This window comes from Agelaius phoeniceus, chromosome 19 (assembly GCF_051311805.1).
Source record: "Agelaius phoeniceus isolate bAgePho1 chromosome 19, bAgePho1.hap1, whole genome shotgun sequence".
Lineage (NCBI taxonomy): Eukaryota > Metazoa > Chordata > Aves > Passeriformes > Icteridae > Agelaius > Agelaius phoeniceus.
In genome coordinates this window covers 5,886,785-5,910,598 of record NC_135283.1, presented here as the reverse complement: position 1 = coordinate 5,910,598, position 23,814 = coordinate 5,886,785, and the positions used below count along the sequence as shown (strand labels likewise).

The following is a 23,814-nucleotide window of genomic DNA, read 5'->3' as shown; positions in this document are numbered from 1 at the left end:
ATTCCTGCCTCTCCGACAATCACGTTGCCTCTAGAACATGCAGACTCCCTCTCTCCTAGAAACAGATGGCTTGAGCAGTTTGAGTTGGGCAAATTCACAAAGCTGATAATCATCTCCAGGGAGGCAGGAGCTATTGTCAGAGCCTGTGAGACACACCCCAACTTCAGGCCTTTTTCCTCCTAATTCTCAAAATGTTGCTGAAATTTTCACTCTAGGAATGCTGAGCAGAGACATTCCCTTTGTGGGTCTCTGCCCACTGAGCCACAGGAGGCTTCTGCTGCCACAGAAGCCAAAATGCTTCCCCACACCCCACTATGAGAAAACATCTCAAAAGATGAGGAGCCTCACCTGGCCAGTGAAAAAAACAAGCTGTGTTTTGACATGGTATTGCTGGGAGCCAAGGGGAGAAATAGATCTCTCCCCAGGGACAGCACAGGAGTTAAAATGAGAAAGCAGAAGACACCAATGCAGCAGAAGGAGCAGTCATTTCACACTACATGTGCAGCTGCAAGCCATGTGCCAGCCCAGGGACAGGGGCATGTGCCCAAGGGGCACACCTGGAGCCACTGAACTCATGGCTGAGCGATGCTGAGCATGGATAGGCATCTGCTGCTTAAGAGCTCCAGTGGGATCACCATCCCCAATTAATGATCTACACTGATGTCATTGCTCTACAGGGCCAAAGCCTTTCTGGGGAATGCTGTCCAGCAACTTTAGCAGGAAGGTGGCACTTACTGACACCAGGCCAAGACAGACCCCACACAGAGCTCACTCTGCCTCGAGAACCTGCTCCAAGTCCAATGTGCCACATGCAGGCCTGGAATGCCTCCACAAAAAGCCCCATTCCAGCAGTGATGCATACACATGGAAAAGGGTGATGGAGCCCAGACACACAAGGCAGATGGACAGACAGGAGGGGTGGCTCTAACAGGAGGACTTAGCATGGCTCACAACTTTTATAGCACAAATTTCACTCATTTAAGAGTGATTAGTCTTGGAAGGAAGCATGTAAAACCTGGCTCAGAATGGGGTATGGGTACCTGGAGCTCAATGGAAAGAGATGGCAAGATCATCACAAGAAGGAAATCTAAGAGTGCAAAACCAGGCAGGGTGGCACACCCCTTGGGACAGTGTTTTTACTGGGATCCAGAATGCCTCAGAGAAGCCTCCTGTCAGCAAGTCCCAAAGAGAGACTGGACAAGATGCCCAAAATAAGCTAAAACCCAGGATGGATTTGTCTACTCTCCTGGTACCAGTATTCATGAGTACAAGGACATCCTGTTCACACATCTGCTAGCAAAGCAGAATCAAGACACAAAGAATATACCTCATGTTAACTGGCACTTTTAAATTCTCCTTTAGCAGAAATACCAGTATTTTCCAGTCTTAATGTTTTCTGAGTGGTGCTACTTCTTGACTTGTCTCTTCTTGGCAAGCATCATCTGTAGCAGTAACAGATGATCTAGCAATAGTCTCACATCACAGTGTGTCAGAAAAGAAGCAGCCCGGTATTTGTAACCACTGAATCACTTCAGAAAGAAGAATCTCCACTCCATCTGTGTAAATATGGTTATTTATTTTATTTTTTTAAAAGCAAGTATATTTCTACATACAAAGGGCTTCACTCCCACTTCAGAGCATGTTACTGCTTTAGATCCTCAAATAAAGACACCATTTTGCTCACCATTGAATCCAGCAGCCTGTAAACCTGCAGAAATTCAAAGACAGCTGCAGTGAAAACACATGAGGAAATCTTGAGGCTGAGATTGACAGAGATGGTTTCTGAGGTACATTTTCATATGGGCACTCACACAACCACATAGAAGTGGGAGCCTGCTGCTGTCAGAGCTCTAGTAATAACTTCCCTGGCTATGAAGTGTGTTTAACATTATCTGAGATACAATTAATTCAGCTGATCCCTCCAGAGTCTGAAAGCAATGCTAAAGACATCCCAGATAGAAGTCCCGCATGTGGCTATGTGATGGCTGGATTTCTGCTAACAGATTCCAGGCTGAAACAAATTAATTTGGATTTCACGGTTACCTTGCTGCAGCACAAGGGACATATGTCTGCCAGTTTTCTGAGTTTAACAAAATGCTTGCCTCTCCCCCTGAGCCTCAGTGTGCCTTACAAGAAAAGAACAAAACCCTGACAACGATACAAGCTTTGGTTAGACTCACTTCAATGTAGAGCTTTTCCCGGTATGTTTCAAGTGAAATAGAGTCCACATGCTCCTGAACAGGTTCTGCCCCAACTGTAGTTGCAGCTTCCTCTTTCACCTTCTGCTTCTCAAATCTTCCTTTGATGGACTCTACTCCTCCTTTCACGACCTGCACGGAAATGGAAGATACTTGATTCTCATCTTTTGCTTTCAGCTTTCTGCTGCCTGAATGATCCTAATCAGGAACAGACCAAGGAAAAATGGGACGTAGGTCAGGACACTGATCAGACTGCTTCAAGATGCATCTCCCAGCAGCAGCACCTCTTTCACTGGGTTGGAAATTAGTTCAAACTGAGGATACACAACCTCAGGATGATCACACTGTTCCCAGCACTCAGGGTTCACCAGGCATCCCAACACCTACTGCTTTCTCCTTTCCTGATGTCCCTCTACTTTTTTTGCCTTCTTTATCCTTTTTCTCTTCTTTCTTAGTAGCTATTTTGTCTTCCTTTCCTCCTTTTTTTGCTCCTCCTTGCTTTACTTCCTCTACAAAAGAAAGGATTTCAATTAACCAAAAGCATCCACACATCCAGAAAGTCCATCCCACTGCACTAGCACAGTGGGAATGTGATACTTTTGCAATATATTATACTCTTTTTGTTAATCTGAGATGTACTGCACTGAAAAACAATACCTTGAAGACTTCTTTGTTTAAATAAGGTATGAAGAGGTCTCATTGAGGCAGAATTTGCTGGGTCAGTCTGTATGAAAACCATGGCTAGACCTAGCTGAATTAAAAGGCTTTTTTTGTGGGGATGTTTTTTTCCTGATGCCAAACCACAGATCCCAATTAGTATTGTTACTGTCACACAATCTGCCAATTATTTTCCTGATGCTTCTTCCTCAGGGAGACATGTTGAAATTGACATTTCAGTTCAAATTCATCATGTTTTCTGCATTTCCAACAGCCCACAGAAAGCAGTTGCTGTGCTAAAACCACCATTTACCTGTTTCCTCTGAAACAGCTTCTGCATAGACGTCCTTCTTAATCAAACCAAGCACGGATCTCAGCCTCAGAGAGTGATTCACCAAGTCATCAATTGCTCCACGCCACAGCTGGAGGCTGAGAAAATGGTCAGGATCAGAAGGGAGACAGTGCAGCAACTGCCACTTGGTTTGACCCTGTGCCCAGAAGTGAAGGCACCTTATAGCTGACAGCTGCCCTATGCAACTAAACCAACAAAACAGCACCCACTGTCTAAATATCTGTGCAGGGGGATGTTAAATTGCTTTCTTCATGTTAGAGCCCTCCAAGGTCTCAATGGTTTGCATATCAACAGTCTTCCAGGAACCCATAATTATTACTGTGAAACTAGGTCTACTCTTCAACATGACACACATTGGTAAATCTACCTGCTCTGTGTTTACCAAGAGGAACCTGCATCCTTCTAATTTAGAAGCAGCTCAAAGCTGTTGATGCGTTTACAGTCTGAAAGCCTGAGCAAAGAACAGAGAGACTGTATGAGGGAGGAGACAGTTATCTGAGTAAAAGGGTACAGAAAATACCCAAAGGTTTCATAAATACAGACTGGAATAGTCTTGCCAGAAATAATCTTGTACACTCTCCAAAATTACATGCATTTAATATTCTAAACTTATCTCCAGGAAAAAAAAAGGCATTTGGGTCCTAGACAGCTGCTACAATTAAGCTATAAAAAAACAGAGTGTAAAGATGACTTCTAGACCTCCTATAATTATGTGCACTCTGAATCACAACACTTGCAAGAGAGCTTGCTGAGGCTGTTGATCACACAATGTTTTCACAAGCTTTTCCTTGCAAAGGTAACCCACCAGAGTGGATACAGAAGGTCTAACTGAGTTGGTCTCTGTTCAACACAAAGCTCCAGAGCAGCCTTATTGAGCTGGGTCAGTGCTTCTTCCTGCTGCTCCTCCCCGGAGATTGACATTATAGCCTGTGAGAGAAAATTCACAGGGGCTGTGGAACACTTCTCAGTCTTTATTCCCAGTCCCTGAGCTCAGTGGAGCAGCCCACAGCTCTCTTCCTGGACACCGGTCTGAAACCAGGCTGCACTGGGCACTTACACACCCAGATGGGGCTTCCTACACAGCTAGGATATGGCCAAGATACCCAAGATCTGCAGAACAAACCCAGATTCCCTCATCAGACCGATATTAAGCCCCTTTGCAGCTTCAGGTGTTCTGGGAAACAGGGATTCTATCAAGCTAGAAGGCTCCCTAGTAAAGCTTAGTTATAAAAACAACGGAGAGATTTCCAAGAGAGCACTACAGAAAAACCATTGACAGAATCCAAAGCACTCTTGCTTTAATAAAAGGAGGTCTGTATTTTATCCACAGCCTGTCATGAGTGCCCCCCTAGTTCTCTGATGAATAGGAAGGGCTCTCCAAGGAGAAGAGCCCTTGGGGGAGCCACAGGAGGCTGTAAGCCCAGCCTGCCCCCACATTCAATCCTGGGATGACAGAGAGCTAACAGGGGGAAGAGCTTAAAATATCTATTATATTGTGTGCTTCTCTTTTCTTCTTCACACAACAGCCCACAAAGCCTCTCTTGGGAATCTCTTTACAAGAGCACTGAGGGTGTGGTCAGCAGAGCCAACACACATCATAAATCTTGCAAACTCCCAGCATATTGGCAGCAGCCCTTTGGGTGGGCCCACACTGGGGTAGGCTGGGCTGTTTGTAGGGGAATTAACACACCATCAGCTTGTGGGAACAGAGGTTCCCACCTGTTTAAAGTCCTCGAGGGAAAGGTTCCATCCTGAAGGACCTGCTTCTTCCTCCTCAGTGCTCTTTTCCCTTGGAGCATCCTCTAATGTGTGCTTCCCACATGGGAGCTCAGTGGTGCTGCTCCGCACAGAGGAAGGCTCCAAGGTGCTCTCCTGATACTCCATGTCCTCTGCAGTGCTCCTCTGGTCCAAGGGCACTTCCTCCTCCAAGACTGAAGGCACAGTCAGGTGCTGTCTCCATAGTTTATGCAGCTGCTTTACCACTTGATGCTGATAATGCAACTGTGACAATGGGGGAAAAGGTAAACATGAGCTGCACCTTCTCTCTTCAAATCCAGCTGTTAAAGCCTCCATGGCAGACTGCCAGCTCCAGAATCCCAGGGACGCAGCAGCCCCATGGGTCTGCCCTCCCCACTTATTTCAGTTGTGCAGTCCATCCAATAGCAAACATCACCTTGGGATTTTTCCTGTGGAACAGCTCTTCCTCTGTGACACAGGCATCCACAGGAGATGGGGTGCGTTCGGGTGTCCGAATTGGCTTAAGAAGTTCATTCAGGCTTTCTTTCACTATAGAAGCACCTTCTCGAGCAGCCAGCTCACTCTGAGACACCAGAACAAGAACAACATTGCATATGCAAACACACAAACTCAGTCCCACCTGTAACCACACTATTCATTATATAGAGTTACAAGGACATGAACAACTGCAAACCCTGCTGAGCAGAGCAATACTTCCAGCAGCTTTTCAAATAAACTCTACAAATCCTGCCCCCAAACTATACTTTTCAAAGCATAGTGTAATTTTCAATTTATACCTTAACTGCTATCATAGTGTACAACAGTCAATCCCCTTCCCATTAAGTAAATAATGAAATTAATTACCAACAGAAATTTCATTCTTTAAAGGACCAGTGTGAACACTTTAGGAGACACAGTCATGTCTTTAGTAACAACATTTCAATAGACTGCAGAGTTCCTCATGTCATTTAGCAAACCTGCTCAAGTATGTGCAGACATTCTGTAAATCTCACTCTCAGCAGTAATTGCACAACAATAAAAATACCATGTTGTCCACTCCCACCCTTATCCTCTATTTGCATATAAAGTTCAAAGCTCAGTTACCCAGCTACATGCTTGGTTACCTCCAATTTCTCTCTGAAGTCAGCCAATTTATCCTCATACACAGCAATTCCCCAAAGGGTCACCTGAAGCAGAGCTCCTCCTAATAACAGGGGATGTGTCCTAAATTCCCAGGGCTCGCTGAAAATGCCTGCTCTCTCTGACTTGAAAATAAAAGAAAACCTCCGAGTTTCTCCAGGCAAAATTACACCTGAAATAAGAGAGAAAATGCATTGCGTGTGCAAGAGGCCACCTGGTTAGCCTGACCCTTTTCCAACACCATCCCAAGTGTCCTTATCTCTCTAGGAGACTCTTTCCCCATAGTTTAGCTGGTTATCACACTTCATCCAGCTATCATTCTCCTTCCAGAGTTACTCTCAGTCTCTATGTTCCTGAACTGGCCTTATTTCCATTGCACTCTCCTTCTACAGCAAGCTCAGTCTTCTCTCCAGAAGATTATTACCCATTTGCCACCAGAAAATTATTCACTTCTCAATATTCCACCCATTTACACTCAGAGCAGAAGCAACCTCCTTTCCTTTAAGTTCCAGGAGAGGGATCTGCCTTGCACAGCTCTTTTGGGGTGAGTCAGCTCTGACACCCAGGGTGGCTTCCTCAGGAGAAATCACCCAGCAGTGCTCTGCCATTAGTCAGACTCCACATCCCAGGTAACTCCCAAATTCCTGCTCTATGCCTGAGGTACAAAGGTCTTGGAGACCAGCAGGTCTCATACCTGGTCTGGTATCAAAGTAAAAGCAGGGCACTCTCCTCCCCTTGGTTTCTCTGGAGGGGATCTGCTGGGGAAGCCTCATCCAGTTGTACCAAATGGAAGCTCTGCCATCATTGGTCACTGTCAGGAAGCTTTCAGCCTTCTCACTAGCCAGAGTCTCAAAGGTGAGGCGGGCAGCAATACCAATTTCCTTCTACAAGGAAGAGAAACAATTTCTACTCTATCTGGTGGGATTTATCCTGCAAGAATCATAGCTCAAATAAGGGGTTAAGCCTTGGTAGGAGAACTTGTAAGGCAAGTCCAAAGAAGTGGCCATTTTACAGACAAAGCCTGGGAATCTGAACAGCACACCACAACCAGAGCCCTTCTGTTCCTAGATCTCTCTGGAGCAAATACAGGGATATTCTACTATGTTCAGAGTAAGTCCCCCATTCTGTGGCTTTGGGATGACAGTTATTGTGCAACTGTGACTTGGGAGCTCAAATAGGCTTAGCTTGACTAAACAGTTGAAATCTCACAATTACCCTGCAAGCAGTGATGCCCTTGATCCAACGAGCAGGCTCGCCACAGAAAACTAAAGATGGAACCTTTTCAGCTTCTGGAACCTCAGTGAAGGAGTCACCTAAGGGGTCACTGCTAAAGAAAACAAAAGCCAGCATTTTCATGGAGTGAAATTCACTTCCAGAGAGGGGAGAACCAGGGGTGAATTACAAAACCCTGTAAGAAATAATCCCATTTATTATTTTCTCACACAGTACTCTCTTTAGGGACAGAGCCCTGCAGACGTGGTGAACCCACCTAGCTACGTGTCACTGGCAAAGAGGACAGGACAGCCAAAATATTAAAGAATGAGACCTGTCTAAGTACATGAGTGAAAAAGGACAAGAGGCTCTCAGGCTGTGCCTGTTACAGATGGACAGGATGGGGAAAACTAGGAAAGTAATGACGGAAGGCTAGAAAAATTCAATCAAATTGAGGTAATTGAGAGTAGAATCCCACCCTGCCTGATCTAAGCTCTGAAGCCACACAGAGTGAAGACTGGAGGAAGAACCTCAACAAAACTTTTCTCTGATTCTTGCTCCTTAGACACAAGGCCCCCAGGCACAAAGGCTCCTAGATCTGGTGATTATAATATAAGAATATGCCTTTTATTGTGTCCCAGTGGAGACTTGTCTCCATTCTGGATAAGAACAGCTAAGGATATCCTCACAGACTGATGGTGCACACCCAAAAGTCTTTATTTTGCCACGAAGTAGAACTTACAGGATCTCAATCTCTTCAGAAATGGCGGTATGTAGAAAAGCTTTAGTTGAGACAGACGTGAAAGGCTGCCCTTTCCCAATCACCTCCAGTCCTTCCAGATCCTGGACATACACAGAAATTATCAACTCACAGTTGCTCTTTTACACAGAAAGGACATTAAAGCACCAGACAAATGCACCAACTCAGCCAAGTAAAGTGAAGTTGTGATATCTTGCTCCTACAATGGTTTTTAGAGGCATCCAAAGGATGCTCAAGGGACACCGAAAAGAACCAATTCTGAGATTCCCAAGAATCCTAGATGACTGCATTCCCCACTAGCAGTGATACAGGAGAGAACATGCAGAAGGACACAGAGAAAGTGTCCTTCACATGTTCCTCATCCTCAGAGACAGGTTTCAAAGACAGAAAAAGTGAGGTTTGTTCTGTTTGCAGGAGGAGGGGCCACCTGCCTTCAGGAGATTATTTCAGAGTGTGTCTTCCACATGAGTAAAGATCTCTTCCCTCTGCCCCACAGCACTAAATCAAAGTCCTGCACCACTACTTGGCAGGTTTTTCTTTGCCTGGGTCCTGGAAGTTGCATGCTGCTGGTTTGGGGTCCCATTCTGAGGCCCCTAGACCACTCCATGCAGCACTTCAGGAGGTCAGACAACTCTTTCATAGGTGTGGCCCTTTGGAAATGTGGGAACTTCCACAAAAAACACTGCGGGACCAAGTTTTAGTTTCCTAATGCTTTTTTCAGATCCAACTCCTGACAATTTTCTTACTCTACAGCACCTGACAAGAGACACAAACAATGTCCTTGTTCCTCTGGTCTTACCGGCTTATAAAAGCCCAGCTCCTCTAGGAGAGATTTTAGCTCCTGCCGTCGATGTTTCAGGAAAAGACTCTTATCCCAGTTTAGGTGGCAAGGAATCTTCTTCGGAGGCTTCAGACCTGTGGAAATACCAATACAAGAGCTCACTCTCTACACGCCCACATGCCTAATCAAATTTCATTCTCTGCCAAACTTTAGCCTTGTAGTGTTTTAAAGAGGAGGCTCAACAGGGAAGGAGCTGCTTCTTCACACTTGTGTCCCATTTCTTTGGAATCACCTCTCTGCAGTGTTCCCTTACCTGTTTCCCTCTGGACAGTTCGGGGTTTCCCCACATGAGTGAGTGGTTCTGGGTGCCCACATTCTGTCCGGGTCAGGGTCAGAGTCAGCCCGGTGAGTTCATCCCCTATTTGCTCAGGAAGGCTCCAGAACTCGCTTCCCACTCGGTATCCCTAGGGTGGGAAACAAGGCTCCCACTGATTGTTGTGAATAATGGTGCAACTACCTGCTATTTTCAGAGGCACTTGAAGCTAAAAAGAAGAGGTCTAACCCTGACTATATGAGCATTTTAAAAGTCTATGAATTATCCATTTCCGCTGAGGAAGCCAAAATTTCTATCAGGCTGCTGTCAAAGATGAACTTTCTTCTATCTAGTGCACATGAAGGTTGAACGATATTAAAATAAAGCCTCACACAAATGCAAATTCTTTGACAGTGCTATAAATGTGAAAAAAAAAATTAACATGATACCCCCATAACCTTCCTGTCTTACCCATGCCCTTTTCTCCATGGCAATTACTAAAATCCAAGCCTGAAGCTATCAGATATTTCTGCCCCTGGAACAACAATTGTGACATGTTCCTATGCCACTTCCCAGGGCACAACAGTCTTTAGTGAGAATCATGAAATGCCACTTGCTCATCACCACTTTCCCCTGGCTGGTATGGATAGCACAGTTCAGGTTTTTATTTTTCATGTCCCTGAAAGCTCTGCTCAGACACCAAGCTGAAGGATTCAGAGTGGCTTTGATAAACATCTCCTGACAGCACTTCAGAGACTGACTTAGAAGAGTGTCTGTGCTGTGTGGCAAGAGCAGCACAATCAGGACACACAGGAAGTGGGGCTCTCACCTTTCCAGGAAATAGGGCAGGGAGACTCCGGTCAATGAGGTCACGTTCTTCCTGGATTTGTCTGTAATTGTCTGACATGTTCATCAGCAATTCATTCTCTGGCTTGTGAAGAATTTCTATAAATGAAAAACATCAAATCATTGGTGCTGCACTTCTGGACACACCCTTTGCCACTTTTATTGTTCACCTGTAACCCACTTACACTGTTCCCTGCCAAATCCACTGCCCTCTCCCCAGCCAGAGCCACCAGCTCACCTTTCCACCACATCCAGAGCAAACAGCATGAGCAGTGCGGGAGCTCCGAGAACATGGAATTAAGACTGCAATTGCAATGAGATTAACCCTGGTGGGCAATGACTACTGCAATTTGAGGTGGCAACATCAAACTTCTCCACCTGCACACAGAATTTCATAGAATGAGACCTCCTTAGTTTTTCTCACCTCCTAGGTGTTTCTCCTGCTTTTTCCTCATTGCCATATGATGGCTCCAGTTCTGGAAAGCTTTGTTCTCTGCTAGTTGGGCCTGATGTGCCTTTGCTTTCTCCTCTCCTCCATGTTCCTCTTCTAAAGCTGCTGCAGTAACATCTGGATGAGGAACCTTAATAGCATCTGCTAGCTGATGAGAAATGAAACATTAAATGAACCTCTCCATGCACACCAAAACAGGAATGGAAGAGGGGAGAAGAATTCTTCAGATTGACTGCACTGTTACATTAGCAATCTGAGAGGAAGGAAACCAGGGCAGTGGGGACACACTAAGATACAATGGAAGTGTTTATCTGAGTAATGAGACTCCAGCAATGGCATTGCTGCAACACCAGCTCTTCCCTGACACCATCAGCAGGGCACATAAGGAAGAGGAAGCCTGTGTAATTGTTCCCTCCATGACCTGGTCCTGCACACAGGACTCCAAAACCTGCTGGTGCAGTTTCTCCAAAGGCAAACCCTCCCCCAGAGTGTGATGAGGCTGGAAAAACCACACCTCAGGCCTGCCCTGCTCCTGATAGGTGCTGAAAAGCATCGAAAGGTACTGCAGGCACCACACTCTACCTCTGGAAAAGTGCTATGCAGAACCATTTTCCTAACTCTGCAAACCAACCTGAGTGTTTCTTTTGGCCAAGGCTTCCATCCTTAACTCCTGAAGACTTCCCAAAATATGATGAGGGAGGATCTCTTCACAGCCATCATCAAACTGTCTTGATCCTACAACATACATATAAAAATACCCAACCCCAGAGGCGGGTCACTAAAATTTGGCTTAGCAAAAACAAAACCCAGAGGTAAGATGTGAAGTTGAACCCTACCAGGAAAAGTCAGTGGTCCCCTGGGTGCCTTGGGGGGAACAGGATGTGCTACGAGATGTGCCACTTCCTTGGGTCGGTATTTTCGGACAAGGTAATTCTTCCGAACTGGAATTCTCCCAGCATCACGTGCAAGGCGTGGAGGATGAAGCTTCAGGAAGTAAACAGTCAAAGTGCAGTTAGGTACACACTGACTCACCTTTATTCCATCTGATCCTTTTAGGATATACACAGTGGTCATATCAGTACATTTCCGGTAAGGGTGCTGCGAGTCCTGGATAGGGACTTTTCACATGGACATGTAACAACAGGACAAGGAAGAAATGGATTCAAAGTAGACAAAGAAGAGTAAGTTTAGATTACACATTAGGAAAAATTCTTCTCTGTGAAGGTAGTGAGGCCCTGGCACAGGGTGCCCAGAGAAGCTGTGGCTGCCCCATCCCTGGAAGTATCCAAAGCCAGGCTGGATGGGGATTGGAACAACTTGGAATAGTGGAAGGTGTCCCTGTCCATGGCAGGGGGGGTGGAAATAGAAGAGTTTTAAGGTTCTTTCCAAGCCAAATCTTCTATGATTCTTCCCCTACAAGACACCTTAAACAGCTATGCAGATACCACCTCAGTTACTGTCTTACTTCTCTGGATCTTGGTTTATAACAGGAGCACAAAAGGAGAGTTTTAAATCACTTTCCAGAAGAGATTTCTGCTTCTGTGTCACTCAAATGCTTCCACTCACACACTGTGATCTGAGTTTTGGAAGGAAAGCCATGAGAGCTACTAAACAACTTACAGGTCTTATTAGATCAGAAAGTTGAAGATGTAATTTTGAAGATACAGATGACTTATCCTTCCTTTTGAAGGGACTCTATAGACACCTATAATCCTTTACTTTTAGCAACTGAACCTGATGACCTGACATTTTATCATGATAAAAAACCTGACAGACAAAATGGCATGAGAACTCAGCTGCAGGAGTGACATTTGGCTTAAGTAAATGGGCAGCACCCTCTGTTAAACACCCAACAGGAGAGTGTCTGTTAAGGCAGCTGTTTCTAGCAGTAAAAATACTCATACATACTTTCTCCAGGTCCTCCGCCTTAATTTCAAGTGCCTGGATGTCCTCTCCTTGCAGAATATATGGAACAAGCTCAGGCTCAGGCTCAGGCTCAGGCTCAGGCTCTTCTACAGCTGTTGAACAGGGTTGTTCAAAAGTCTTTTCCTTCCTGCCTAAAAAACAGATGAAGAGACTTCTTCAGTCTCCCAAAAGGACCATATTCCTCTCAGGCTGGTTAATGCTTTCCAGCTGAACTATGTTTTGGGATTATTTCTCTTTAAGGTTGCAACAAACAATAAATTCAGCATTTCTTGTAAATGAAAGAGTGAACCTCTGAGAAGCTGCAAAGACCTAAGTGGGTCAAGTAGGAGTGAATTGTCTCACACTTTATTCAGATGAAAGACAACGATAAGATAAATGCAAATAAATACAGATCCCTGCAGGTGGAACAACGCATTCCTGGGAAGTTTCCAACTGTAGCTGCAAGTACAAGCACACAGGTTCCCTGCGCTCACCCAGCACGACTCGGATAACAAAGCACTGGGTTTCAAAAGCTGTTCGGTGGCACAACAGCTCTGAAATACAAACGGGTGCGGGGCAGCTCCTCCGGCACATGCGGGCCAAGCCGAACTCAGCGACTGTTCCCCCTTAACCTGCGGGCCCCTCCCGGTGGGACCTGATGCTTTTAAAACCAAAACCACGAAAATAATGACAGGAGGTCACTGGCGGGGGAAGGGGCTGGTTCCGGCCGCTTCAACCGCGGCCCCGCCGAGGCCGCAGGCCCGGCCTGGCCCGGCTCGGCCGCTGCTGAGCCGCACCCTGCTCCCCGCCGTACCAGGAGGACTCCGATTCCGAGACCGACCTCCCCCCCGCGACGCCATGTCCCGGCCACCGGCACCGCGCCCGCCCCGCCACAGGCCTCGATAGGGCGCGATAGGGCGCGATAGGGCGCGCGGGCGGCAGCGGCCTCGGGCACCGCCTCCTGCTGGGGCTCCGCGGTACCGCTCCCCCGGGCGGGGCCCGGCATGCGCATGCGCCGCCTGCCGGCACGCATGCGCGGTGCTGCTGCGACACGGCCGGGGACAAAGGGACATTGAGGATCTTGGGAGGCTAGGGCTCCGGGACCCCGAACACTGGGCGACTAGAACAGAGGGTGGCGGGGCACCGGGATCCGCGGACACAGCGGGATACAGGGGTGCCGGGACTCCAGAATACCCGCACACCAGAGACACGGGACACCGGGCCTCAGGACACCCGGAACACCGGGATACAGGAGCCTGCCGTGCAGTAACACCTCCCCCGGCCAGCGCCCCTGCCCCAACACCCCTCAGCCAGCACACCGCTCTTGTGGTTTATTATCCATTATTATCCATTGTGGCCGCTTACAGCCCTCGCGCCCCTCCACCGCCTCGTTCCCCTGCCATTCTTCCCCTCGGTGGGAGCCGGGCAGCGCCCAGCACCCGCTGCAGCTGCCAGAGCAGGTCGGGCAGCAGCGAGTCCAGCACGGCCAGGCCGGTCCAGGTGCACCGCAGGCCACTGGGAAAGAAGTGGTGGTGAGAGTCCGTGCCCCAGGGAGACCCCCGGCTCTGCCCACAGCTCCCGGGGCTCACCCATTGTCCAGGACAAGCCAGCCCTCCTGCTGCAGTGCCCGAGCCTCCCCCGGCTCCCCAAACACGGCCTGCAAGCTGAGCTGTGGAGAGAAATGCCCCCAGCGCTGTGTGCCCAGGGCAAGAGAAGGGTGTTAGTGATGGGGCATCTGCATCCCACTACCCAAAGAGGCTGCAGGAGAGCTGAAGAGGGGCTTTGGATAAGGGAGTGGAGTGACAGGAAAAGGGATGGATGGAAAGGGCAGATTTGGATTAGATATTGGGAAGAAATTCTCCTGTGACAGTGGTGAGGCCCTGACACAGGTTGCCCAGAGAAGCTGTGGATGCCACATGCCTGGAAATGTTCAAGGCCAGGTTTGACAGGGCTCAGAGCAACTGGTCTAGTGGAAGGTGTCCCTCCTGTTGCCCACAACAGGAGGTGGAACAAGATGGGCCTTAAGGTGCCACCCAATCCAAACCATTCTATGATTAGCATTGGGTCGATGTGGGTTGTCCCCACAGATGGCTCCTCACTTTGTGTGTGATGCCTTCATCCGTGCGCAGTCCCAGGGTGAGCAGCTCCTCTAGCCTGTGGGGACACAGAGAGCTATGGTGCAGCACAGACAGGGAGGGGGCACAGGGGGGGGACCCCAGTACTCACTGCTCCAGCGGGCTCAGCACCACCCGACTCCTGGTGCCGTGTCCCTGGCTCTGCACCTCCCGCATCCAGGCGACAGGCTCCAGGGTCTGCACACGAGCTTCCCGGCTGCAGCCGCCCTCAGCCCGCAGCACGAAGCGCCCATGTGCCCCTGCAGCAGCCCGGTAGGGGGACAACGGAGTTCACGGGGCACATAGCCACACACTCCCCCCCACACTGGCCCCCCCACACTGGCCCCCCCATCACCCCCTTACCTGGCCCCACACCAATGTACTGCTCAGCCTGCCAGTATGAGAGGTTGTGGGTGCTGAGGGCGCCCTGGGGGAGAGCCCTGGTGTGAGAGGAGTGGCTGAGCCTGCTGGGGGACCAGCATGACATTGGGGTACACAGCATGGGGGGCATCCCACCTTCCGCGCAAAATTGGAGACCTCATAGTGGCGGAAGCCGGCGGCCACCAGCACATTCCGGGCCGTCTGGTACATGTCAGCCAGCAGATCCTGGGGGGGTGCGGGCAGGGCCCCGTCCCTGACCTGCGCTGCCAGTGCCGTGCCCCGCTCCAGCGTCAGCTGGTACAGGGAGATGTGGTCGTCACAGACCCTCAGGGTCGCCTCCAGCCCCTGGGCCCAGGCGTCCCGGCTCTGTCCCGGCAGCCCAAACAGGAGGTCGATGGAGGTTCGGCCAGGGAAGAGCCCTCGAGCCGCTTCTACAGCCTTCAGTGCCTCTGCCGCTGTGTGCTCCCGGCCCAGCATCCTCAGCTCGGCGTCATCCAGCGACTGCGGGGGGAGCACGGTGACAATGGGGCCACGGGGGGCTGCAGCGGCTGCGGCGGGGAGAGCCCCTCTCACCTGGACGCCGATGGAGAGGCGGTTCACCCCAGCTGCCCTGAAGCCGTCAAGGGCAGATGCGCTGGTGGAGCTGGGGTTGGCCTCCAGCGTGACCTCAGCACCAGCCGGAAGGTGGGCAGCCCCTGCCACAGCCTCCAACACTGCCGCAATAGTGCCGGGGCTGGCCAGGCTGGGGGTGCCCCCGCCGAAGAAGACGGAGGTGACGCTGTGGGGCAGAGGGTGGGAAGCTGCAGGTGGGCAGGAAGGGCCCAGCACTCCCCCTGAGCCCACCCTGTGCACCCACCTGTGCACCTGGCTGAGGCGGAGCAGGGTCTGTGCCTCCCGCACCAGGCAGGAGCGCACGGCCGCCTCGTCCACCGCCGGCACCACGTACGTGTTGAAGTTGCAGTAGGAGCAGCGCTTGCGGCAGTAGGGCCACTGCGGGCACGGGGCGTGTGGGGGACGGCCATGCCCTCATCCCTAGCCACTCCATTTCGAGGGGGGACACCCCCAGCCCAGTGCATGGACCTCAGTGCCCCCCACCTGCCCCACAAGGCACACGACCCACAGGTGTGACCCTTCATGTGCACGGCTCGAGGACCCCTCAGTTCAGGCTAGCCCCATGACATGTTCAAGGCTGGGCCCTCCCCGATGCGTCTAAGCCCCGGGGTCCCACATGCACCCACGTGTGAGTGAGCCCCAGGGAGCCACATTCACCTTCCACCTGTGCCAGCCCCGTGCCCCTCAAGGAGTACAAGCCCCAGGACCCACGTGTGTCCCCACGTGTGCAAACCCGTGACTCCCGGGCACCCCTGCACATACACAAACCCCGGGGTCCCCCCGTTTCCCCGCTCACGTGCACGTAGAGCGCGGCTGTGGCGGGGGCGGCCGTGTCTGGGGCCGGTCCCGGTGCTCGTCCCGGGCCGCCCCCGCCAGGCAGCGCCCCAGCGACAGCCGCCAGCTTCCGCGGCCAGCCCCGCGCCGCCGCCATTGGAGCGGGCGGGCAGCGAGCGGGCGGGCCTGCGCGGGACCGGGGCGGGGCGCAGGGGCCGGGGGAGGGATCGGGGGCAAAGCCCTTCGCTCCCGACGGGGCTGTGTGGAAGATGCTCGCTGTGAATGACGGGGGTGCTGCGGTCAGTGTCCTCCTCGGAGCCGGGAATGCAGGAGTCAGTGTCCTCTCCCGGTGCTGGGGATGCCAGGGCCAGTGTCCTCCCCCGGTGTCCTCCCCAGACGCACGGTCCGAACGAGGTTTGGGACCTGCCCCCGCATCCTTCCTCAGCTGCTCCTCGGGGCCGGGAAGGGTTTTCTGGAGTTTCGGCGGAGGAAGGTGGCCTGTCCCCACTCAGGATTGTGCAAACCCGCAGCTGACGAACCCCGACGTCAGTAGTTGTCTGTATTAATAGTCACGAGGAACTCTGAAATGCCCATGACAAAGGCTGGGACTGCAGATTCCTGTTCCCAGCCCAGTAACGCGTATTTCGGTGTAAAACACCCCTGATGTAACCTTCCCTTTCCGGGGAGATTCCGGGCAGGAAATCCCCCTCCGGCAGCGAGGACTATAAGAGTGGGACTCAGGCAGGGGCAGGGCAGACATAGAGCGAGCCTGGAGCACTGCACACACCGAGACCCCACTGGCAGCCAAAATAGCCAGCTCTTCCTCTTCCGTGAGTATTTACAGCCGGGGATGCATAATCCCAGGGGTTGGGAAGGGGCAGGACGAACTGTGGGAGGTGTCCTGGCTGGTGAGGGGTGGATATGCTCTGGGGAAGGCATGGGATGGTAGGGAAGGCTTCCCTGGGACCAGGCTCAGCCAGGGCTCATACCCATGGATGGTGCTGCCCCACTCCCAGAACAGGAGAAGGAATGGGGTGGCAGGGACTGTTCCCCCTCTGCTGGCTGTGACCAGGACCCACTGGTTTTCTTAGTAGTGTGTCTGTCCTCACCAGCCAGGGCTGGTGGCACTGGTATTTCTTATCCACTGCCCCCCATCTACAGCGAGTACATGGGGCACCTGTGGGCAGGGTAGGGGTTGTGCCAAGTGTGGAGGTACTGATCAGGGAGGGGAGGAGAAACTCCACTCACTGCAGGCCTGTCCTGCACCTGGGTTAGGGCTGTGGGAAGCAAAAGAAGGTAAACAGTCCTTCCCTAGACATCAGTCACAGAGGCCCTCTGTGTCCCCAAGGTCCCTGGCTACAGCTCCTACCACGTAGGTAAAAGTTCTTCCTTCAGGAAGGAAGGTGACAGAGGTAACCAGGAAAGGGAGGAGACCTGAGTGAAATGTGGAAGGATCAGTGCTGAAACCAGTCCCATGAGCAGTGTGGGAACAGGAGAAGAACTTGCTGGAAAGACAATGTACAAAAGGAGTCTGACACAAACCACCCATGTCTTTTTCTTTCTTTCAGAGTGCAGACGTGGACAGGGAACATGGCCCCGCCGTCTGCTTCCATGGGTAGAGCCCACAGTCCAGCTGTGAGATGAAGGATTGAGACCTGCTGACGCTTCTTCTTTCTCCCTGTTGTGCCACTGCCCTCCACCCACTGCAGGAAGCTGCAGCATGGAAGGGGCCCGGCTTTAGCTCTGTGGGGAAAGGAACCAGGAGTGAGACAGCGGGAGGTCAGCAAGAGTTGGCAGCAACATTATCTGCTTTCCAGCTGGGGTGGGACACTTCTGCTGGCAAAGAGGAGCTCTGCCATTCCTCTTCTCACAGGAGTGTTTCATGGTTGGGAGGTACCAAATAACTCCCGTAAAATGCTGTCCCAGGTATGCTCTGCTTCACACTGCCGATGGGACAAGAATTTTGGTATTTCTGCAACAACCTTACTGTCTGTCTTGTCCAAAACAACAAAATAAACAAAGCCATGTCTACCTTGGAGAAGGTTTTTTTTGGGGAAACACCTGGGGGAGGTGTGGGAACAGTGAGCTTTTCCAGCCAGTTTTAGAGAGCCCCAATGCAAAGTCTCATTCTCTGAAACCCCTGCCCCTCATTTCAAGTTCAGTTGCTCTTAAATAACCCAGGAGTCTTACAGCATCCAAGGAGAAAAGGTATCACCTATCCTGGGAAGCCAGGCCAGGGCATTTGGACTTAAGAGTGTCAGTAAAATACCCACCAGCATATGTTCAACTCCTGTGAAAAGGCTGCAGCCAAGTTGCTCAGAGACACTCAAAATTTTTAAATCTTCATAAGGTCTTTCAGTAACTGGACAGAATTCCAGAAATGAGCATCCCTTCCTCACACCACAGTATTTCTGTTGGCAAAGAAACAAGCCCAACTGGGGAAAAAAGGCGCTCTGTTTTATTGACTAAAAGTGCCATCAGCCTGATGTCAGGGAAAGTCTCCATTGCGTAGCCCAAGGCACAGGTGAAAACCAGACTCAGAGCTGACTGAAATGGAGCTGATTTATCCTGCTTTTTGCTCTGCCTTCCCAGTCTCAGAGCTGCAAGTGCTTCTCCATCTGCTCCTTCAACTTGTATTTCTGAATCTGGAATAGAGGGCAGAGAGCAGGGAGAGAGACTCAGAGAAGAGCTGGGACAGAATGCCAGGGCTCCTGCCCTGCCCCAGCCCCCTCTTACCTTGCCTGAGACAGTGAGTGGGTACTGGCTCACAAACACAACGTAACGTGGGATCTTGAAATGCGAGATCTGGGAAGAGAAAAACTAGGGCTACACAACCTGAAAGGAACAGCCTGGCACTGCCAGGGCTGGGTCCCCCAGTGCTCTAAATACATGGGCTTTCATCCACCAGTTCCCAGCAGCCACTGGGTGTATTGGTCTGGAAGGAAACTGAGGACTGGGAACCCACCTTCCCTTTGCAGAAAGCTTTAATCTCTTCCTTGGTGCAGTCGTGCCCAGCCCGCAGTCGGATGCAGGCACAGATCTCTTCTCCCATCCTTGAATCCTTCACACCAACCACCTGGGTTGGGAGAGATGGACAGTATGACCCTTGGGGATGTCCCTGGCCTCCCACAGCGTCTGTGTGCTGGCCCATGGTGTGTTCCCTGACCCCATACCACAGGGTGCTGGAGCACTGTGGATGCAACATGGACCTGTCATCATCCCTCTGCTTCCAAAAAAATGGGGCAAGAGATTTCACAAACAACAAGGAGACTTGGTAGGCTGCCATGAGTGCTTCGGAATCTCCAGATGGAATGGCAGGGGAAGGATGAGGTTGAATTAAAGCATTATTTGAAACCCTTATATTCACAGATCTTAGTGGGCCTCTGCCTGTGACACCAGGAAATGGGCTTCCCAAGCCTGAGCTCTCTCCAAAGTTTGCTCCCACTATTCCACAAGAATCCTACTGTCATTCCCTGCCTTGAACCACTATCTCCAACTGCTAGAGACACGTTGATCCTTTTGAGTCCAGAGCAGTGACATAAAGCCCTAGAAACCACACAAAAGGGCTGGTTTGCAACCCATCTGCACTGGGACTGTTCCAAAGAGAGATGCTCGCCTGGCACAGGCAGAACTCTGACTAAATAAGCAGTTTATTTGTGGGGAAACTTGTCTGGCACAAAACCTGGAGGAGAACAATCCCAGCAGACAGGGAGCAGCTGCTCAGTCCTGGAAATCTTTGCTGTCTTGCAAAGGAGTGAAACTAAGTCTCACTCCTCATCTCCAGGGGCTTGTTGGAAGAGTCTTCCTGGATGTCAGAGTTGAGCAATTATCAGTAAAAACTGTCCTTCCAGACTGCTTTCTGAGTAAGAATTTCAGAGGGAGTCATGAAAGTGGACAGGCAGTTTAAAACTGAAGAATGACAAGCATTTTGCAGACATGCAGCTGGAACACAAGGGGATTGCCACAATCCATATGCCCCATGCCCCTTCCATCCCATGAGCCTCTCCCTCCTCCTTGCTTACCAATATTACATGGAATTTGATGCTGAAAACAGGGAAAGACAACCAGGTTCCAAGCAGCAATCCCAGAAGCTTTATGTACAAGATTCCCAAAACCAGATTCTCACTCACCCCACCTCCTTCCACTCACCTGGACCTCCTCAACCTTGGGATGGGTGTGGAGGAACTGCTCAAGTTCTGCTGGATAGATGTTTTCTCCTCCCCGAATAATCATGTCCTTGCAACGCCCTACAATTTTGCAGTAGCCATGCTCATTCAGCACCCCGATGTCCCTGCAATGACAATGCCCTTCTAGTCCTGTCCCAGCTGGGTGGAAGAATGGCTGATGCTCCCACCCAGCCAGGGTGGTATCAGAGGATAATGGCTGAGACCCGAGCACATGGAAGAGATCAAACAGCTCCTGTTACAGAAACTGGCAGCATCCACACAAGCTCCAGGGTTTAGGGGGGAGGCAATGCCTGGCCCTGCCCTGTACCCCTACAATCCCTCCATGCACAAATGGCCAGTGACAATCCCCCTCTCCGGGGACACTCAGCACGAAGGGCTCTGTGCTAAAAGCAGTTCTAAGTGTCACAGACAGATCAGAGGGATAAGCTGTGACAGTTTTCTCTACATTGGAAATCCCAGTGAAGCACTCCTATACACACCCATGCATCCTCATCCAGTGCCACCCCGTGGGACCATCTGGGAGAAGTTCTCAGACTCACCCTGTCTTGTACCACCTCTCAGAAGTGATCACTTCACTTGTCTTGGCAGGGTCATTCCAGTAGCCCAGCATGACACAGTAGCCACGGATTTGAAGCTCCCCAGGAGTGTTCAGAGGCACAGGTTGCCCTGTTTCTGGATCCTGAATTTTTGCCTGGAAGAGAAGAAGGGCTTAGTTGTTCATCAGCACCAGACAAGGAGGATGGAGTGAGGTCTGCTGCTGGCAGAGCACCTGCAGCATGTGGGAAAGGTCATGGTCACCTCTGTGTGGGGAAAGATGTATCCCACTGTCTCAGTTCTCTGCTCGATGCTGTCATTGGGGAACCCCATGAAGGTGACAGGGCTGTTTTCTGTGGTCCCATAGGCAACCTGCAAACACAGGGGAGGAAATGTGTCTCAGGGGGAAAGGGGATCACATGGCTTCAAGCACAGGAAAGACAAAGCTGGTCATGACTGCAGGGAAGAGTGGGGTGTGAGGAGGATGTTCTCCCAAGCCACTCAGGTGACAGGAAGTCCTGTTCTGCTGGCTATGGATGGGGCCCTCCAGACACTTCTGCCAGAGAGTCTTGGAGAAACAGGAGTTAAAGCATCACTGCACCTGCCTGCCATGGCCTTCTTCATCTCCCTCACAGTACTCCTGACTCCATCACCCACAATACTTGGGGTGTCATGTACTTTTGACACCCCAACTGCTATTCTTGGAGGGCTCACCATCCTCTTTTTCAACCCTTGTTTCTCCAAGCCCTGTCCCGTACCATCTCTGCCAGACATTGACTTTGCCTTGGTGCCCTTGCAGTCAAGGTATTGAGTTCACCTTGCATCTCTAATAACTCAGGGAACATAAGACATCACTTTGGAAAAACTCTGGAGCCAGCAGCAGACCTCTCTGGGAAACAGTGTGTCCTGCAGCATGGCTGCTTGCTGCATATCCTTTTGCAGACATCAGCCCCTGTAATCCTTGTAAGGCATCACGAGGCTGCTCAACACTTGGCACAGCTGCCCTTACAGACCCAAAGCCTCACAGCAGGACAAAAGCTTCTTGCTGCTAAACCTCCCTCACAGCTAATCCCTATGGCAGGCTCTGAGCCACCTTAGCTGAAGGTCACTTCTCCTCAGAGGAAAATTCCAGGAAAATTATGCCCAGCTCAGTGGCCAGGCTGAGGCAGCAGGAGCTGCACAGGAGGTGCCCTGAGCAGCTCTGAGCTGCACCAATTGCACCATTGCTAGGATTGCTGCTACATCTCCAGCTCTTGGGAGCTGTGTTTCAGCAGTGGGAGCTGCTGGAACACTGCTCTGGTGTCTCTGACCCACTCAGAGTAATGCCATCCCAGTAATGTCACCTGTGGCTGCTTTGCTGGGAGAGCATGGCTGTGAAAGGGCTGATGTGGGAAGTATTTCCTCATTTCTCCTGCAGTTCTCCAGACTAATACGTGAGCAGCTCTCACCCCCAAATTGCCCTGGCACCCAGATCTGGTCAGTTCCTTCAGAGTAAATGCCCAGGTGTGCCTACATGGTCATGGTGCTCACCCAACTCCAGGCACTGTGCCCCAAATTAATGTGGAGCTTTGCAAAGGACTATGATGAAGCACGTGAATAAGGATGAAAATATTGTGAATGAGCTGAAGACAACACTGGTATGGGGTACAACAGTGTGTAATAACCCTGGAGCACTTGGCGCTTTCCACTGCTTGGAGCTGCTGCAGGATCTCATGTTGGGCACAGTCTGTCACAATGGCTGATGCTCTTGTTGACTGCACCAGGGTCAGCATGAATCCAAGCTGGAGCCTGCTTTTATCCAGGAATCTGGAGGAGAACTTCTCCAGGATGCTGCAGGGACCATCTGGTCCAAACTGCTCTGCTTGGAGCCTGGCAGCCCCCAGGGAGCAACTGTGAATAGGCTTCTGCTCCCAGACACAAGTACAACTTCCCAGCTGGGTGCAAACCCACAGAGTCTCATGCTCAGACTGGATTTCTCTCCCACCCACTAATACGAGTCCTGTGGCTGGATCAAATGACTGACCAGACCCAAATCCAAGACCTTAAACACTTATTAAAAATCCCAGTGCCTTTGTTTTTTTGTTTTACTCTGCTGGATGAATTGCAGTGTTGGTCCCAGGATCCCAGCCAAGCCCTGAGTCAATCCTTGCTGCCTCTCCGGGTCGCTCCAGCAGTTTAATTGGATGCAGCAGCAGGCAACTCCCTGGCAGGATGATGCTGTGAGTTCGGAGGCTCACCAGGCTCCCCCAGATGCCTAGCACTGTGCCCTATACCCCAAACACCAGCTATTGATGCCTTGGCCTGTGGCTTGTCCCCATAAACACCCTCACACCCTCAGAAATGGGCTTCCCAACTGGTTCAGAAGGCAACACAGGGCTGAACCTCCAGCCCCTCATCTGCTTCCCAATTACTGCCTTCCTCTGCCTACACCAGCACACCACTCTTTAGCCAGATACCAGGATGTTGCTCCAGATGTTATTTCCAATATGTTATTTCCCTCTTAGGATGGTTATCCACAGCTGTATTCCTGGGATGGAGGCAGGGGATGGAGAAAACTCTTGTGCCAGCACAGCTGTCTTCCCAACCCTTATCTGACACGTGGACCATCCAACATGTCCATTGTCAGCAGCAGATGAAGCAACACTTCCACGAAACTCCACACACCAATTTAAACTTGGAGATATCCATGAAGATTCCTAGCCTTCATGACCCAAAGGGACACTTAACATCATTTAGCCTTGTCATCTGGTGTAATTCAGTCCAGAAAACCTCACCCAATAATTTCAGCATCAGCTCCATAATTTCCACTGGAGCTGTATGTGGTGTCAAAGCAGAGCTTTCCAGAGGCAAAGATTCCAGC

General features: G+C 50.7%; 3 protein-coding genes and 1 long non-coding RNA gene across 8 annotated transcripts in view; 1 reads left to right on the top strand and 3 right to left on the bottom strand.

Moving 5' to 3' along the window:
• Positions 1 to 1,557: 1,557 nt before the first annotated feature.
• On the bottom strand, positions 1,558 to 13,425 carry MYCBPAP (MYCBP associated protein). 3 transcript variants are annotated; one of them, XM_077188368.1, is made up of 19 exons: positions 13,194 to 13,425; positions 12,356 to 12,504; positions 11,284 to 11,431; positions 11,079 to 11,182; positions 10,421 to 10,595; positions 9,980 to 10,095; positions 9,151 to 9,301; positions 8,856 to 8,971; positions 8,039 to 8,139; positions 7,300 to 7,411; positions 6,779 to 6,968; positions 6,069 to 6,256; positions 5,381 to 5,527; positions 4,927 to 5,208; positions 4,013 to 4,134; positions 3,169 to 3,284; positions 2,586 to 2,707; positions 2,181 to 2,330; positions 1,558 to 1,708 (listed from the first exon to the last, which is right to left on the bottom strand). In XM_077188368.1, exons 1-19 carry the CDS (start codon positions 13,423 to 13,425, stop codon positions 1,643 to 1,645), a joined length of 2,787 nt encoding a protein of 928 aa, XP_077044483.1. In that variant the 3' UTR covers positions 1,558 to 1,642. The 3 variants fall into 3 exon arrangements, with proteins under 3 accessions (XP_077044483.1, XP_077044484.1, XP_077044485.1); XM_077188369.1 differs by having other exon boundaries at positions 13,167 to 13,227; XM_077188370.1 differs by lacking the exons at positions 1,558 to 1,708; positions 2,181 to 2,330; positions 2,586 to 2,707; positions 4,013 to 4,134 and having other exon boundaries at positions 13,167 to 13,425.
• On the bottom strand, positions 12,697 to 16,515 carry RSAD1 (radical S-adenosyl methionine domain containing 1). Its single transcript, XM_054645321.2, has 9 exons — positions 16,256 to 16,515; positions 15,704 to 15,837; positions 15,421 to 15,625; positions 14,983 to 15,348; positions 14,830 to 14,893; positions 14,579 to 14,726; positions 14,452 to 14,506; positions 13,942 to 14,045; positions 12,697 to 13,867 (listed from the first exon to the last, which is right to left on the bottom strand). The coding sequence occupies exons 1-9, from the start codon at positions 16,388 to 16,390 to the stop codon at positions 13,714 to 13,716; spliced, it is 1,365 nt and encodes a 454-aa protein (XP_054501296.2). The 5' UTR covers positions 16,391 to 16,515; the 3' UTR covers positions 12,697 to 13,713.
• A 410-nt stretch (positions 16,516 to 16,925) lies between these two features.
• LOC129128209 (uncharacterized) lies at positions 16,926 to 18,264 on the top strand. The gene is made up of 2 exons (XR_008535250.2): positions 16,926 to 17,063; positions 17,802 to 18,264. It is a non-coding gene; the product is annotated as an uncharacterized LOC129128209 (long non-coding RNA).
• A 405-nt stretch (positions 18,265 to 18,669) lies between these two features.
• Positions 18,670 to 23,814, bottom strand: part of ACSF2 (acyl-CoA synthetase family member 2) — a 36,037-nt gene continuing 30,892 nt past the window's right edge. For 2 of the 3 annotated variants that reach the window (XM_077188372.1, XM_077188373.1), the window contains 6 exons: positions 21,219 to 21,326; positions 20,960 to 21,111; positions 20,383 to 20,524; positions 19,199 to 19,423; positions 18,970 to 19,038; positions 18,670 to 18,878 (listed from right to left, as the gene is read on the bottom strand). In XM_077188372.1, coding sequence (XP_077044487.1) covers positions 18,828 to 18,878; positions 18,970 to 19,038; positions 19,199 to 19,423; positions 20,383 to 20,524; positions 20,960 to 21,111; positions 21,219 to 21,326 — 747 coding nt within the window. In that variant the 3' untranslated portion in view covers positions 18,670 to 18,827. The remainder of the gene's footprint in view (positions 18,879 to 18,969; positions 19,039 to 19,198; positions 19,424 to 20,382; positions 20,525 to 20,959; positions 21,112 to 21,218; positions 21,327 to 23,814) is intronic. The other variant, XM_054645046.2, reaches the window with a different exon arrangement.